General features: G+C 37.3%; 1 protein-coding gene and 1 non-coding gene across 2 annotated transcripts in view; both read right to left on the bottom strand.

The window, feature by feature from the left end:
• Window positions 1–18095, bottom strand: part of SLC2A13 (solute carrier family 2 member 13) — a 617139-nt gene that overhangs the window by 234270 nt on the left and 364774 nt on the right. Inside the window, exon 4 of the mRNA XM_053716589.1 lies at window positions 13823–13931. Coding sequence (XP_053572564.1) covers window positions 13823–13931 — 109 coding nt within the window. The remainder of the gene's footprint in view (window positions 1–13822; window positions 13932–18095) is intronic.
• Window positions 4725–4836, bottom strand: LOC128665338 (U5 spliceosomal RNA). The gene has a single exon (XR_008403096.1). It is a non-coding gene; the product is annotated as a U5 spliceosomal RNA (small nuclear RNA).

Below are 18095 nucleotides of genomic sequence, written 5' to 3'. Positions count from 1 at the left end.
CTGAGGACACCACAGCCTGAAAACACCCAAATTCCTGACAAGAAAACTGCTTCACCAGAAGCCGAAGGGACAAAAAGAAACAGCCCAAGTAACTTCCCAACAGTTAGAACCGGCAAGGCCTTTGCTAGAGACCGCTCAGGTTATTAGACTCGATCGGACCAAAAGCCCCTGAGGAAACAAAGTCCCACAGGCACTCAGCCCGCAAAACAAACTCACCCCTTACCCAAAGGAAGGGGAACATCCACATTCCCCCAGAAGGGAAGAAAAAAGGACACAGATAAAATTCTAGGGCGAAAGAAACCCCAAAGGTAACTCCAAAAGAGTAAACCAGGATGAAACAAGGCAAAATCCCTATCTGCATAGAAACCAAGGATTAATGAATGCCCTGAGACTGAAGGGGAGAAGGAAAACCCCTCCCCTACGCATAGTGCCAACTCGCACCCAGGAAGAACAACCAAAGACAAACTATCCCCGGAAGTTGCTGAAACAGTATCAAAATATCTGAATATACTCCTTCAAAGCCACAGGCATCCTGCAGCAACTGAGGATTTACCAGCGCAAGTCACCAACCCTAGGCATTTAACTGCACAGGACCATCGTCATAGAAGAAGGACTCCAAGAGTGCAGAACAACTCCTTCCCAAAAAGGACCAGAAACAAGAGACCAGAACCCGGAAAAACAGCAGAGAGACTACCTGCCGAGAAAGATCTACCGCAAAGCCTCACACAAGGAAGGCTCACAATATCAAACTATGATACGCAGCCAAAGATCAATAGATCCGACAGATCCCTGACTCTCGTTCCAGGCAACGGACCCAGCACCAAAAGCACCAAAAGTGACTGATAATGCCCAAAAGGACAGAGGAATAAAAATCCCCTATCATGTGACTTCCGGTGGGCGGCTCACCAAGATGGCCACTGCTTCACACTACTCCGTAAATGACATCTGCTCATAATAGAATTGTGGCAGAATCTTAAGCCATCCAGACCTCCCTTGGCAACAAGTGTGTCCGGGAAACACCAAGGATCAGGATGTTCCAACTCCTGGCTACCGAGAAGGCATAAAAATAAAATTAAGCCTTTAGGCTTTTCTAACGTGTTCACTCCGATGATAAATACGATGGAGCACATAACTTCCTCCTTCATTGATGTTTTTACTCCACTGTTTGATTCAGAAGCTATGGGGGAACTTATTCGGGAAGCGTGAGAGCTCCACGCAATTGACCATCCTGGCTTGTCTCCTGCCTGCTCGATAGAGCCTTGACAGATCTCACCAATTGAGTGGAATACAGATGGGGCTTTCCTAGTTCCGGCCATTTTGGATCCCGGCATGGCAGCATCAGTGAAGGAAATATGCTATACTATTGTCCTAACACAGCCAATTTGCCAGGTTACTTTGGAAGCTTGCATAGATGACGAAGCAAATGTCTTGCACAGGATGAAATACCTTAAACACAGCTTTGAGGAGGCCGATCATGTCTTAGGAATCTTGGCACGTAGTGTAAATATGAAATCTTATAGCTCCACAAGCTCCATCACAGATTCCCCTCGACCCTATAATTATAAAACCAGCACTTCATTATGCCTCAGCGCTACAGCCAGACAACATCTCAGACATGATGCCAGCCACAGACTAATAGACAGACTGGATCCACCGAAAGCTGGAGTGGGATGATGGTATGGAGCAGGAGGAAAAACTAACTCAGATTAGTATACCCCTACTTGTGCGGCGCAACACTTTCGAATCTAATATGCATGTAAATAAGTTAGTTGGTTTATTCTATTGTTTTTGTTTGTTTGTTCTTATTATTCCCTGAACTCATGGCTTTATGACATTAGAGACTTCCTGTGTAACTGCCATGGATGCCTTAAATGAGAACGCTGCTCTGCCGCTCATATGCGGTTAACAACAATACAAACATAAATTAGAAGGGCAATATCAGACTTTTATGGCACTGCCTCAACCTACAAAGGAACTTTTTACATTTAATGCCTTTGCTTAAACCACACCATTGTGTTCACTGGAAATGTACAGTAGAAACAGTTAAATGTTCCATTGCCATTTTGATTTTACTAACAAACAACCTAAATTGTGAGTCGCCCACGTCTAGTAACTTGTTATTCTTATTATATCTGTTATTTCATGCAAGTAAAATTATCATGCTACAAATTATACACCTCTTTTATGGGTCACCATTAGTATCTAAAAATGGTTTATGGACCTGAACAGCATGTGACTTACAGTAAGGCTTTACTGAGATCTTGAGTTATTATCTCTGGATAACCTATACCAGATTAGATATTAGTCTAAACAAGATTTCCTCATTTAATTAACCAATAGAAGCCTATTCCCAAGTGCAAAAGAATTCACTTTTGTTAAGTAAGTTTATAGGACTTAGTAAGTTCTTGTTTGTTTTTATTTTATTTTTTATTTTATAGTGTTTGTTTACAATGGGCAACAAACTCACTTAGATATGATGCAGCGTATGTATGTTATTTTAAATCTTGAAACTCACACTGTATCTTGTATTAAGAGAAAAGTCTAGTACTTCATACAAGCAACATTTTTAGGCTACAAATTTTATATTGCTTATATAGATCAACACACCTCAAATAACTGTCAATTGCTTTAGACAACTTGTGACAAATATAGCTAACATAACACATCTAATGAATCTCTAATGAGACCTAACGTCTTATACTTTCATCCAAGCAATATTAAGCCATCTCATATCATTCTTATATACCCAGAATAGAACATAGATATAGGGTTATTTTGACTCTATAGCTTTTATAAAAGTCAGTTACTTGAATAATAATTAGCAGTCTATGCCTAAGTGTATACAGTTATTTTCGTTTAGCTAGTGTAGTTAAGTAGAAATATTTCATAAAATAATAAAGAGAAAACCCCCAAAAGTGTAGACATTTAAAATATTTACTGGGTCATAATTAAGATCTGAAACAGTATGCGATTATTGTATGAATATGGACTTACTGAATCCTTAAATATCTTAATTTGTATCTTGTCCAATATACCAATGTTTTTCTTCTACCCTGTGTGGTATAATAACACATTTTGTATATGTCTGCATTGTTGGATATAAATAAAAGTTTAAAAAAAAATCCCCTATCATCAAGACTTCCAGGAAAGAAAAAGGAGGGAGCCAGCCTCCCAAAAAAGCTTTTGTCCAGGACCCAGACGCAGCCCCCTTCCCGAAGACTAAGGGTACTCCCAAAGAGAGACCCTCCACTGAAAAGTACAGAGATGGCATGTCACAACAGACTCATTCCTTCACTCTGACATCCTGCACGCAAGGCAGAGGGGACAACCCCACTGAACAGAGGAAGAAAAGTACATCCCATCATCAGGCGGATACTATGGATAAAGATTCCTTAGGCAAGGGTATTTGCAGGACCAGCATAATGAAATTACAGCCACAGCTGTATTTGAACTCTTGACCCTCAGGTTTCAAGGAAGCATAGACCGCCACTAAGCCATGGTGGAGCACCATTTAAATCCACCCCAAAGGAGGGAAACTAAACCAGCACAGTGCCTCCACGCACCAGCACACCCGCACACAGGCATGGAGCGTAAAGCTGTAGACAGACTCAACAGGTCAAGTACCGAATGATAGAAACATCCAGCCACTAGGGCTGGTCCAGTAGAAAACTAATTCTCTAGAAAAGAAAATTTGCGCCAGTAGGAACCGAAGATGGTCCGGAACCGGGAACAGGGCCATCCTGAACCACCCTAAGAGATCTGGTACAGAACTCCAAAAAGTCCAGTCAAAGACAAGGACCAGGACAAATAAACCAGACACCCAGAACTCGGAGCCGGCTTACAAACGTACTACCCCCTGAGGAACCACGGGTTACCCCTCCGGAGCAGACTTCGCACCCCAGGCGATGCATCACAGATATATCCAAGGCACCTTGGACACTGAATTCTCAAGTAAGAGTCCCAGACACAGAGTGCTTAAGACACTAACAACGGGAAACAACTCCCAAATTAAAAACGGTGCTAGGCAATGATGAGAGCCACACAGCCACTCTGGTTGACCCTAAGGCACTAGGAACAGCAGCACTAAGTCCAAAGACTAAGGGTTTCAAGAGAACAGAGCTCAACCCCAGATATTCCAGATTGAAAATAGGACCAAAGTCTCAAAGATCCTCTCAGGATCCTTCTCCTGGAAGCCCCTACGGGTAAAAACCCCAAAAACGTCTAAGTAGGGGCAAAAACAGGAAAAAGGGAAGAAACCCTAATCTGCAAACTCCAAAAATATGGGAGCAGATGGAATCCCGGAAGTATAAAAACCCAAAGGTCTTACTTCCTGAAACAGCTGACCAAGGCTAACCTCAAGGAAAGGAGACAAAAAAGGGCCCAATCAGCCTTAACCTGTAGGAAGAGATACTGTCATCAAGGAAAACAGATAAAAAAGGACAATTCCAAAGAAGACCTTAAAGAGAAGACGAGGAACATTACCCAGAGCAATCCTTAGCAGGATCCACTCTGGACCCTCACCAACAAAATAGGAACAGGACAGTGAGGACTGAGTGCAATCCTTTGGTCGCCTGCAAATCACGATAAAGGCGAGGCTATTTGTAACCCATCATTGAAAGGGTACTCGCTGTATGGAACACCTAGTCACCCTGATGCTCCTTCTTAAAAGGAGAGACGAGAACCAGCCTGTCATCTGGGTACGAAAGGTCTCCTCTCCATATGTAGCTCTGCATGGGCAGAGCCTCAAAAATGTATTGAAGCTCATGGAAGTTCCACTTCACGAAATCTCTAGCAAAGAGCAAAAGCATAATTCAATCTGAAGAGAACCCAAAGAGAGACTAACTCCTCATCCAAGTGAGAGACTCACCATCCAACTAGGCAGCCAGTTACACCGACTCCTCATCCGAGTGAGAGACTCACCATCCAACCAGGCAGCCAGTTACACCGGCACCACGTGGATGATATAAGCCATAAGGAACAGAGTTTAGCGTCCGACCAGGACCAGCCTGCTACATAGGGCATTCAAAACTGACCCAGGCCACAGAAAATTCAAGATCCTATAGGATCGACAAAACTAAGAATATAATAATGTACTGAAACCTTAACCTGCGACTTCCGCGGAAGTGCTCAAGTGACCACATAATCACCAGTATCAAATTCCAGAGAAGAAATGTTTCCCAACGGAAAAATTATAACAGACATGAGCTTCCAAAAGAAATAAAACACATCCTACCAGATCAAAGAAAAGAAGGCAGCACCCACAGGTGAACGCCCAAGAAGAATAGGTACACTAACAGGACCAGCCAATCAGAGACCCCATTCCTTCAAAGCTCAGAACTGTAATAAGATACCCCCCCCCCCAAAAAAAAAAGGAATTTGGAGAAGATAAGGAGATTAACTGCATCCCCACACGTCTAACCCAGCTTGCCGTCTGGAACAGAAGACCGCGGATCCCCCAACCTATTAGGACTGGGATCTTCCAGCACCGCCAAAACATGCCGCAGCAGGACACAAAGGCACGCCAGTCTATAACGAAAAGCAAGACTTACCTCCGCCGGGCAAGTGACGACCCCGGCCCAGAGGGTTGGGCCCCTGAAGCTTCAGAGGAAACTGCATCCCCAGATGGCTGACCTGACCCAGACGATCCCACGCCTGATGAGCCCTGGTTAGCAGAACACGGACAGTATCTCAGCAACACCTCCCTCTCTGGAAGATGTAAATGCACCAACGCCATAGATATGGCCACGCAGAACCATGCCACAACCTCTGGAGGATTTAAGGGATTGACACTTAAAACATTTTTTCTGCTAGCATTAGGTATAGTACATAAATTGCTAAAAATATATATACATATATATCATAAAAGTACAAAAAATAATTGTTAAAAACAAAAGCGGATGCAACACCAATATGTTTTTCAGTTGATAAGAGATAAAGTCCAAAAAATGTGGTAGCAGTTATTATTTTAAAGTTGCGGTATACCTCCTAGTGCGGCACATACAGTCCGTGCAATAGTAGTGGCCAGCCACTATTAAACTTCAGGTTATGTTAACAGATTTCACACTGGGGATAGAAAATAAGACATAGAAGATCCGGTAGAAATGATGATGCGGTTAATACAGTCTGTTCTGGTGATAATCGTATAATAAAGTAAGTTCATACCTGTAGATGATTGGGTGGCGTTATCTCACCCTTCTCTGTATATCACTTATTCCAGACTATCGTACCTGTAGATGGTAGCGTTACCCACTGTGCAGGTTATCTCACCATTCTCCTTTCACCGCTTACTCCAAGCTTCCTTCTATGGAATAAGCTGTGGTCTGATGACCTGTGGATCCTGCCAATTTTTCAAACTTGCGCAAGTTACCAAAGGAATCAGTCTTTCTTCTTGTTTGCACCTAAACTTAAGTACTCAACGTACGCAGGGCTAAGTACAAACCTCCGATTTCTCTAAACACCTCACAGGGGGTGGTCGTCCTTTTTGCGGTGGAGAAAAACGGGGTACATTTTTCAGTGAATTCTTTCTCTGTTAAAACACACAGCTTCTACGCGTTTCACCCTCAAATCTGGCTTTTTCAAGCTTATTCCATAGAAGGAAGTTTGGAGTAAGCGGTGAAAGGAGAATGGTGAGATAACCTGCACAGCGGGTAACGCTACCATCTACAGGTACGATATTCTGGAATAAGTGACATACAGAGAAGGGTGAGATAACGCCACCCAATCATCTACAGGTACAAACTTACTTTATTATACGATTATCACCAGAACAGACTGTATTAACCGCATCATCATTTCTACCGGATTTTCTATGTCTTATTTTGTATCCCCAGTGTGAAATCTGTTAACATAACCTGAAGTTTAATAGTGGCTGGCCACTACTATTTCACGGACTGTATGTGCTGCATTAGGAGGTATATCGCAACTTTAAAATAATAACTGCTACCACATTTTTTGGACTTTATCTCTTATCAACTGCGAAACATATTGGTGTTGCATCCGCTTTTGTTTTTAACAATCATTTTTTGTACTTTTATGATATATATGTATATATATTTTTAGCAATTTATGTACTATACCTAATGCTAGCAGAAATTTTTTTTAAGTGTCAATCCCTTAAATCTTTTGCATCTCTTTTTCGTTCCCCGTATATTGAAATTTATTTATAAAGAATTTTTTATCAGTATAACTGTGTTCATTGTAGGTTATTTACCCCAATCACCCAGGTTGTATCACTTTCAGTCGTTTACAGCGCCTTATCTAAACCACCCTATTGTATTTTTATTATATTCTTATCCAGGAAGAGGATAAGTTAGAGGAGGCCTAAGTGTTTTTTCAGCGCTACACATTTAAAAAAAACAACACATTTTTCACAACCTCTGGAGGAAACAAGCCGCCTTCCGGAAAAGGGGTAACGGCATTAGGGACACCTGATTGCGTAGCCAAGGAAGGTTCTAGGGGACGCGCCTCACGGGATATGGGATCCCCAGGGGCGGATGACTCGGCGGACTCTAAGTTCCCCGTTCCGGGAGAAGAGAGCACTCTAAAGCGACATTCTGAACATAACTGATGGGCATGGATTACCCGGGCCATTTCATACTTTCATACTCTTCACAAGTAGAATCTGAATCAGAGACATTAGTCTCCAAAAAATCTGAATCCTCCATAACTTGGTGATAGATAATTACGGATAGAAACCCAGACAACTAGCAAACAGATTCTCTCCATTGCCACACGGTCAGGAATACGGAAATGGAGAACAGAACGTGACCACTTCTGGTCACAAGGTACACCGTGCAGGCCAGAAAAAAGCACGCCAAGGCCACCAGGGCCGCACAGCCTGACAAAAAGGAGGTTATGTTCCAATATAGCCACGAGCCCAATTTACACTACACATTAGCAGACAGAATCACATAACAAACATGATTAAAGTCCCCCCTGTTCAATAACCCCCCATCAGGAGGTATTAACCCATTATTCCATAGAGATAAAGGAGTCCCACTGAGACCCTGACTTCTTCGTTTACATTACATTCACATCACCGAAGTAAAATGAAACGATCTTACCGGAATCTATGCCGTGAAACAGGAACACGGCCCTTCAAGTGTGACAGATTGTAGCTTCGCTTCTGACATGGACTTGAGTGAAGAAAGCAGGCAGCGAAACTTGTCAACACTTATCGCTAAGGAGCTATTAACATGAGTCGGGATGGTTTCGCAGAAAGACTTTCACTGCATCTCCGGACTCTAACATTCATCCATGCTCTCACTGAGAGGCTGACAGGTCTACTTAAAACTCCAATCCCATGCCGAAGAGTACTACCCTCCATAAGAGACTATCTTAAATCTTACGACACTTCTCTGCCAACCTCCTGTGACGAAAGGCAAAGAATGACTGGGGGATGAGGGAAGTGGGGGAGGTATTTAAGCCTTTGGCTGGAGTGTCTTTGCCTCCTCCTGGTGGCCAGGTTCTGAATTCACAAAAGTAATTAATGCAGCTGTGGACTTTCCCCGTTTATGAAGAAAACAATGCAAATTTGGATAACAAATATCAGCTTCAATTCTTATAAAACATTTTATGCAGAATTTTTTGTTCCCCTGCTATGTATGGTTTAGTTGCTGGCATATACTATTTATTTAAAAGAAGTGTGGTTTATGCCACTTTAAAGCCACAAATATCCTAGCACTTTTATATTTAAAATGAATATATTTTCCACTTTATTTGTGAATGTTATTTCTTTATACATTTATTTTTGCATAAGCCAGCAGTTCTAATATATCTAAGCACACACACCGTTCTAAGATGACAGAGGCGAGTAGATAACAAAAATGCAAGATGCTATGGTAACGTTTCATATTGCTTCCCATAGGAAGGTGACAGGGCACACAGTTCATTATGAACAGATTGTCCTAGATGATAACATTCTAGACAGTTGTGTCACTTCTCAGCAAGTCAGCAGCCATGAGGGATGTTGAAACAGAGGGTCGCTGGTAACTACTAGGTAACATTTCTTTTTAAAATTTAATTGTAAAAACATTAATATTCTCTGTATTTTATCATGGAAGCAGAAAATACCATTACCTATTCTGTTCATGTTCGCACTTTGAAGTTGATAAAATAACCTAAAATGATGATTAACAAATTGTATCATTACCGCATAAGCAAATTGACTTTACTTGAATTAAAAAAGCTTAAACACTTCCAACAATAAAATAATACTATGGGCTACATTTATCAAGATGCGTATGCAGCTATGGAAACCTATCTGGTGCAGGATCACTCATGCAAACCTGCATCTTCAAGATAAATGGATAATAAACAGTGCTCCTTTAGCAAAAAAAGAATATATTAAATCAAAGTAAACATAAAGAGAAGCAAAATATTTTCAACAGCAAACAACTTACTTGTTTTATTGCTAATTAAGCACTTAAAAATTCTTATTGTAGCCACTACCTGCAGCTACATAAATTAAAGGGACATAAAACAAGTTGGGATAGAGACAAAATATAATAATATGTACTTGAATTACTTTACCTGCAAATTAATACTGCAGTGCCTCGCCATTAACTTTTTCTTTTTTGTTTCTGAATTGTAAAGCTCTAACTCCCCCCACACAATTCATTTTATGGCTGTATCTATGTTTATTGTTCTTTTGGTAAAATGCAAAAGTGAATAGGGATTATCTGCTGGAGCTTGCCTAGAAGCTGTGAACTCAGTTGAAATACAATGCCTGTGTCTAAACACTGATAAGAGGGGTGGAGTTAGCTGCTCCAGACAGTTTAGCTATGTAATTCATTTTTCTTATTTTTGAAAATTATTTTAAAATACTTGCCAGCAATTTTTAAACAATTTTTTTTATGCAAGCTATTTTAAATTAATTAGCGCTTTTAGGATATGCACATATCTCAGTCTGTTTTATGGCACTTTAAGTTCTACTGTAACATGACTTTTGCAGCAAAAGTCCTCTACTGAGTATAGGCAGTACATTTACTACAGTTATTATAGGTGTTTCCTTGCAACACTTCAAAGGAAAAGCTGCTTGTTTGCTTTATTGTAAGACCACAGCCCCATTGTGGGGCAAAGACAGGAAGTAATAGACCCAACACAAATGACATTTAAAAAAAAAAAAAAAAGACAATAAATATACTTAGTGCTTTTTTTTGTTTTTTTTTCCCAACAATGAAACAGACTATTTTATATCCCTTCAATAAGTTGCAGCATTCTGATTATTGCTTGTGCAATAATAACTGCACTAGAAACATTGTCTACCTAATTGTTAGTATGCAGTGTTGTATAGGATTTTTCAACATAGCACTCATACTTTATTAGACACACACAAAAAAATTCCTATAGCTTTCTTATAGTTGAGGAAAGATTCATTTTCTATAAAATCTCCACAATAAAGCCAGTCCTGACAAACAGCTGTGACAATAACCATTTAACTGATGAAAGGATCCGGAACCCTCAATACTTCCACTGTTTTACTGTTTTCTGGTTAAAGGGGTGATAAGGGCCAGAATATGTCACACTTTTCTGAATCTGCCGTCTTGTGATATGGCCCTTTACATGAATATCTTCTTCACAAATAATTTGGATAGACATTTTCAAAATTGTTGTGAATCTCTCAGTGGTTAACATCCTAGCACACAGTTGTTTTCGTCTTTTAAAAATTAACACATGGTATTAATTTTATTCGTACGGGGCTACTAGTTCTCTTGCAAGTGTTTATGTTGGGGCCTCTGAAGAAGGACATTAACATACTGTATATAATATCAGTAATACCAACTAGGGGACACTCACCAACAAAATAATAAAAACAAAACAAAATAGTATCAATATGAGATAAATATTTTTGTCCTCTAATATACAGTCGTGCAGAAGTCCCCTTGTACACCAACTACCAACTATCCAACTGATAGATATACAGGTACGCTCAAGTCCAATCCTAAGCAAATTATTTCCAGGGAGGCGCCTCATGGTGTAGTATATTTGATACATAGATGAAGACAAACAGGAATAAAAAAGGTTTACTCACATGTGTAGGATGCACTAAATATAGGTGCCGGTTCCTCAGAGGTGCCCAGTAAACTCCCGGCTACAGGAATCTCTCCTCTCTATTCACACGTCTGTGATATATGCCGATGTGCTATTCGCACCCCCACAGATGCTAAGGTGGGATCTGTTGTTCTACTATATGCCCAGTTTGGTAGCTGAACACCATCGTGAGTAGAGATTCATGTAGCCTGAGGGGAGCTAGCCGGGCAGCTCTGAGGACCTTTCACACCTGCATTGCACTTATATTTAGTGCATCGTACAAATGAGTGAGCCTTTTTTATTCCTGTTTGTCTTCATCCATTTTTCAAATATACTACAACATGAGGTGCCTCCTATGTTTTGTTTGTTTTCATTAGTTGAAATATCTTTTGCAGTTATGTCAAAAGAGCTACGTAAAGAAATTAGAGGACATTTCAAGCTCTAAATTACAGCTAAGTAAAATATATCTTAGGGGGGCGATACAATAAACCCTGAAGAGATTTATAAACACCCATGTTCATCCAAAGCAACAGCAGGCGCATCACCATCAGAAGTCTGGTATATAACAAGCTAACACCATTATGAAATGCAACAATTCAAACCCAGCTGAATCAGGTAAACCCCTGTAAGCAAACGTACAAAAAAAGTATGACTGGCAAATTAGGTTCTCAAGGGAGACGATCGGCCCCTAAACCACTTTATTGAAAAAACAAAGCTAAGGTTTAGCATGGTCCAAAAAAAAAACATATAAAGTTAGCAGTGTAAAAATGGAAAAACATTTTAAAATGTTATTTGTATTAGCAAAGATCATGTGAGGAGAAGGAATCATTAGCGGCTTAGATCCTAGTCTGTAAAATCTACAATTAAAGGGACACTATAAACCTCGAGATTTGTATACAAAATGTATATTTATGCATAGTGAAATAACTGTGCAATATATTTTCATTGTTTATTTTGCCCCTTTTTATGTAATTGAGCTCTAAAAATTGAGAATTTTTTTATACTCAGAACTTAAAATGCACCCTGTTGACTTTTTGATAGCTAACTCTGCTAGATATCTGTCCTTAATTGGCTTTAACTGATAACTGCCAATAAATAAATTTTATACTAACTTTATGACTGTGACTAGCTTGGTAGATTTTTTAGCTTTTCCAAACAAGGCAAAAAGTAGGTGGGGTTTGGTAACTGAAAAATAATTGCAAAAAAAAAGGATGTTAATTTGTTTTAGAAATGTTAAGACTTGGTTAAGACTGTTATTCTATAGCAACACAAAAGAAATTCCTTGTAACTACAAGGTGTTTACTGTCAGCTACACTTTTACCATAGAGAATTCACACTAAGCTAGACGGGCTAATAACTCTGCAGAAAAAGCTTGTGCAGAAGAGTATTTAATTTACAGTATGACAACAATCTTAAACACATATCAAAGCTGTGGCAGGCGTATATGAATCCAAAGAAGATCAAGGCCTGTTAATTTACATGGATTTCCCACCACAAACCTCAACTTCACAGAACATCTTCGGGATCATTTGAAAAGATAAAAGGAAAACTACACTGACATTTGTAGACACCACCTTGGATGCTTTAGACAAGTGTTGGCATAAAGTGGGTTGTATATTGCAGAACTAACTTGTAGAATCAATGCCAGACAGAGAAAAATGGATATTTATTTTTTTAATTTTTATTAAATTATGTAATGTTGTTCAAGAAATTCTTTATATTGCATCACACAAATTATTTTTTTATCTATATGCTGAAATAAAATAATTGCAGTATAGGGATGGGCGAATGTTTCGCAATATTCGAAAAACGGCACAAATTTTAACACATTCGTTCATTCGAATCGAATTTTGAATGTATACATAACATTCTAACATTCGATTTTCAAATGTTCGGTTTTGAATTTTATGATTACATTCGAAAATATTCTTTTCGAAAAATTTAAATTTAGATTGTAATAGTATTTCTAATGCTTTGTCTTTAAATGTAATATTCGAATTATGCAATATTCGAATTCGAAAAATTCGAATTTATATGTTTGTAATAGTATTTCTAATGCTTTCTTTAAATGTAATATTCAAATTATGCAATATTCTATATAGAAACATTCAAAATGATATATTTGTATCTATTATGTATCAATTTACTAGATTCCCGCCCTACCACATGAACTATTGAACTTCTGAATAGTATTTGTTAAATAGAATGTTAAATTCGAAATTTCGAATGTGGACATTCGATATAATTATAAACATTTGAATTTGAAAGTGACATTCGAAAACTGTAAATAACATTCGATTATAGAAGAATATTCGTTCTTATCAACATTCGGATTTATAATTCGAATTTCGGTAATAACATTCGTTCTACATTCGAAAATTTACAAATTCGCCCATCCCTATTGCAGTAGTGAACTTTTGTTCCCTACTGTATAAATAATCTGCTACAAACTAACTACAGTATATATCAACACAATCAACTACAAGATACACCAGTATTTTCTCAGTATCTATAATATTTAAAATTTTATTTAAAAATGTGACAAACTATAAAAATATAAAATGTTACATAAAATATATATTTTCAGCAAAATACTCTAATATACGTTTATATAACTCATTGTTCAGAGAAGATCAGAACAAACATAATTTTAATCTTGTATATAACTAAAATATAGAGTAAATACTAATTTGATATATTTCTACATACATCTATTTATATCTTGATAGACAGATAACTGGAAAGATAGATATAGATAGAATAAAGTAAAATAGTCTGAAATAATACGTACATAACTGTGTTGATACCGGCCAGTTGTTGGAACATTTGAAGTCCACAACCTACTAAAAGTGCACGTCGTGTAGGAGGGTAAATGAACATTCTATAAATAACTAGGCCACCTTAAGAAAGGGAGAGAGAGAAAAAAAAAAAGACGTATGTTAGGTTGATTTTTCAATTTGTATCATAATGTACATTGTTACACATAAGTTAGGTCATTTTAAATTTGATTAAAACATGCCAGTTATACTACATGTAATCAAAATAAATTATAGACCTCCTAAGGACATTTCTTATGTGCAGAACTTTTTGTGATTTGAACAAACATAAAGCTCTGGCAACCAGCTGTTGGATATTTAGGATCGATTTTGTAGGTTCAGCTTTTTCCTAACAAGTGTCAGAAATATTAAACACAGATCTTTTTTTTTTTAAACCATTAATATCGCCATTCCTCTACCTAGTGTTATGCTTAAAGTGAATGTAAATTTTGATGCTAAAGTGCCCGTTTTTTAAACATTTGATTAAAAACAGGGGCACTTTAATTCATCAAAATTTACATTTCACTCCTGTTGTGAAAAAAAAAAAACTTACCTTTTAAACTTGACAGCTGCTCCAGCTTCCTCCGGTCGTCGCAAGCCATTTCTGATGTCAGAAATGATGGATGGGTCACCCTCCAATCACGGCTTCCCCCCCGGGGGAATCAGTGTCTGATTCAATGCCGTGATTGAAGGAAGCCGGATTCCTCATTTTAGACCCAGGAAGAGGCTTTGCGACGGGCGGAGGAAGCTGGAGTTGCTGTCAAGATTAAAAAGGTAAGTATTTTTTCACAACACGAGTGAAATGTAAATTTTGATGAATTAAAGTGCCCCTGTTTTTAATCAAAATTTTAAACTTTCATGATTCAGATAGAGAATGCAACTTTAAGCAACTTTCTCATTTACTCCTAATATCAATTTTTCTTCGTTCTCTTGGTATCTTTTTTTGAATGTAAGCTTAGGAGTCGGACCATTTTTGGTTCAGAACCTGGGTAGCGCTTGCTGATTGGTGGCTACATTTAGACACCAATCAGAAAGTGCTACCCAGGTGCTGAATCAAAAATGGACCAGCTCCTTTGCTTACATTCTTGCTTTTTCAAATAAAGATAAAAAAAGAACAAAGAAAATGTTTCGTTTTGACTAGACTATTCCTTTAAGCCATCCAGTAAAAAGTATTTTCAAGTAACATTTATTCTGGTATACAAATTAAATACATTAGTGTAAATATTAATGTTTGGTTGGTGATTCATGCGTGAGTATATACATTTTATTTCATACATAATATCATTTGGATATGAAAAAATATGGCATTTCATGAATAAATATATATATTAAGCATTTTAAACCAGTACTCTTTGAAACAATACACAGAAGTATAATTTCAAGGTGGGTTGCTAGGCAACTTTATTAATACAGAGATATACAGAGAAAAGAAGATCTATTTTAGACAAGACGCATTTTTAACTAATGCATGTACGTGTCTATTATACATCAAAAGTCTTGTTCATGATGTATGAATGATTCTTAGCTACTTGTAAACAATAAAATGTTGGCACAAAATGTAGAAATACACTAATTAATAAAACAGGTATTTAGTACAAAGGTAGCATATATATATATATATATGTATATATATATATATCAATGACATGGTTAAAAGGTAGTCATAAGATAATCAGCAATACTGGGGGTCCATTAAAAATAGAAAAATGCGCTGTGCAACAACCAGTTTTCTTACTTCTTAATATTACTCTCACAGGAGACTGTGTGCATAAAAGCCAGAATATGTCTTCCAATGACTCTAAAACATTAGCATAACACTAATTCATTAGCTCAACGCGTTTCAGCCATCAGCTACTTTCCTCATGAGACGTAATTATGAGAGAATCTGAGAATCAGAATAATCATTCTGGCTTTTATTTATAGTGTGTCTCCTAGGAGTATAATATTACCATATAGGAAAAGTGGTTGTAGTACAATACTACTCTGCATATTCATTTATTTTCTATTTTTTATGGTCCACCAACATCAAAGGAAAAAGAATCTCACTCAAGAAAAGAGACTGCAAAGAAGCTTTAATGAATAAACACATTGGTATTGTATGTATCTTCTGTTTCATCTTTTGCTAATGCATAGGCTCCAAGAGTTTATGTAGAGTACATGACACAGTTGTAAAGTTGTAAGACAAACAGGGAAACGTCAAACATAAAAATATAAGCTGGAGATATTGTTTCTTATCCACATTAATATAATGTTATTGGTTCATTCACATATTAGCAATGAGAGCAGAAAGTGTTGTCTTTATTCTGTATATTGAGCATATGATGTTTAAGAGACTCATCATTTGTTTTTCTTTTTTTTTTTTTTATTAAACCAATGAAAAAAACTATACAATTGACAACCTTCTGGGCGCAACATAATAGCAATTCATCAGTCAATATCTCCTAAATCAGTGCAGCGCGAGAATGAAGGAAAATACTACATGTAGAGTAAACTAAAAAAAAAAAAGCTTCAAAAACATAATTATAAAAACAATGCTTATCCAAATGGGCCATTTTTATTACAAAGGCTTAAAAGCCACAAAAATACTGTAAAAATATTTTTCACTGCAAAATTATTTAACCAGAAATTTAAAATACTGATTTTATCAAAAGAAAATAAAAGGGTTTAAATGGAGAGCTTCATTTTCAGTATCCTTGAGAAATAACCAGCCATTATCATATCTGAGCCCTCTTTTGAGCGTGACAAGTATGTCATTAAATATCAGATTAGTCCCAGTGCAAATGTAGTCGCTGAATTGCTTATCCAGAGATCTGGACAAGAAGAAGTGTATCTTGTTTTATGTGGGATCTTCATAGCATTATTGAAAGAAATACAGGCACTGGCTTTAAAGCCACCAGATCCTGGTGACAAGGCAAGTAAAGCGTCTCTGAAGTGAAACCTGAATTTCAGAAGCTTGTGTTGCTGAAGTAATATCAGAAGAATGCAGTCTTCAGATTAAACTACAAAAAACATACATTTTTCAAAGACTGAAAAAGATATTAAAGAGACAGCAAATGTTCCTATTTAAAGGGACAGTTTAACCTAAAATGTTCTCCCTTTTAATGTGTTCCCAATTACCTATTTTACCTGCTGGTGATTATTTACAAATAGCTCCTTTACCCTTATGTTGGAATTTGAAATAGCTGATTTTGCCTGTTGTATCCCTACCTTTGCTAAAAGTTTCTATACTTAAGTATAGGCTTTAGAAAAGCTATGTAAACATAGCCAGCAGAAGAAATTGCATTCACAGTGGGATGTAGGAGAGATAGGCAATAACATGTAAAATTTAAATTGTTCTCTCTAAGTATTGGGCGTTGGTATAAAGACAGAGATAAGATAAAGAAGCATGTGTGTGTACAGAAAGTAATAAAATAAGGAATTTCAACCCAATTTAATGTGTTGTGTTTACAAAGAACAACCCCAGCTATTTCATATAAAAAAGAAGAAGCAATTTCTCATACATTTTATAATTTTGGATCAGGTATAACAAGCCATTGAAAACATATTAAGGAAAAACAATTTTCCACACTGTACCTTCAATTATTACCTTTTTATATTATTATTAAAGTGATATTGGGTAGGACAGTCATTCTGATGCTATAATGTGCACCCCACTCACCCACTCAAACTATGCACAGCAAGCATTCACATCTCAGCTTCTACTGCTTAAATATATACTAGACGTTATATGGTTAATCTTTTAACCCTTTGCCAGAGGTGTTGTTTCTACTTTTTACAATAAAATCTACTGTGTGTCAAAGCCCACAACAATGGTATCACAGATACTTGGACTACTAAATTGTGATATGAAATAGCATTATAAGTGAATATACACATACTCATATTTCAAACACCCCCAAACACATAAAATGGTTGTTTCCAGCCACAGTTTAACATTATACAATATATTATAACCTCATTTTTATAATCAGCGTATCCCATTGATGTTCAATGACAATCATCACTGAACCTGACATCTAAATTCTGAAATACAGATTATGAAACCATACTTCTATTCACCACACAGATCTCAATTTTACCCATTTTATCTGATTTCATTATATTATGTCCTTGGGAAGTAAACATAGTGGGATGTTCCATTACTTTCAAAATAATTTCAGCGTAACACAAAGCGAAGACGATTGAGAACCACTAAATTATGTTCTTTTCCAACCCTGTATATATATATATATTGAGTTATAAGTCTAT

Source organism: Bombina bombina, chromosome 6 (assembly GCF_027579735.1).
Source record: "Bombina bombina isolate aBomBom1 chromosome 6, aBomBom1.pri, whole genome shotgun sequence".
Taxonomy (NCBI): Eukaryota; Metazoa; Chordata; class Amphibia; order Anura; family Bombinatoridae; genus Bombina; species Bombina bombina.
The sequence above is the reverse complement of the archived record's forward strand: the minus strand, read 5'-3'. Positions and strand labels throughout refer to the sequence as shown.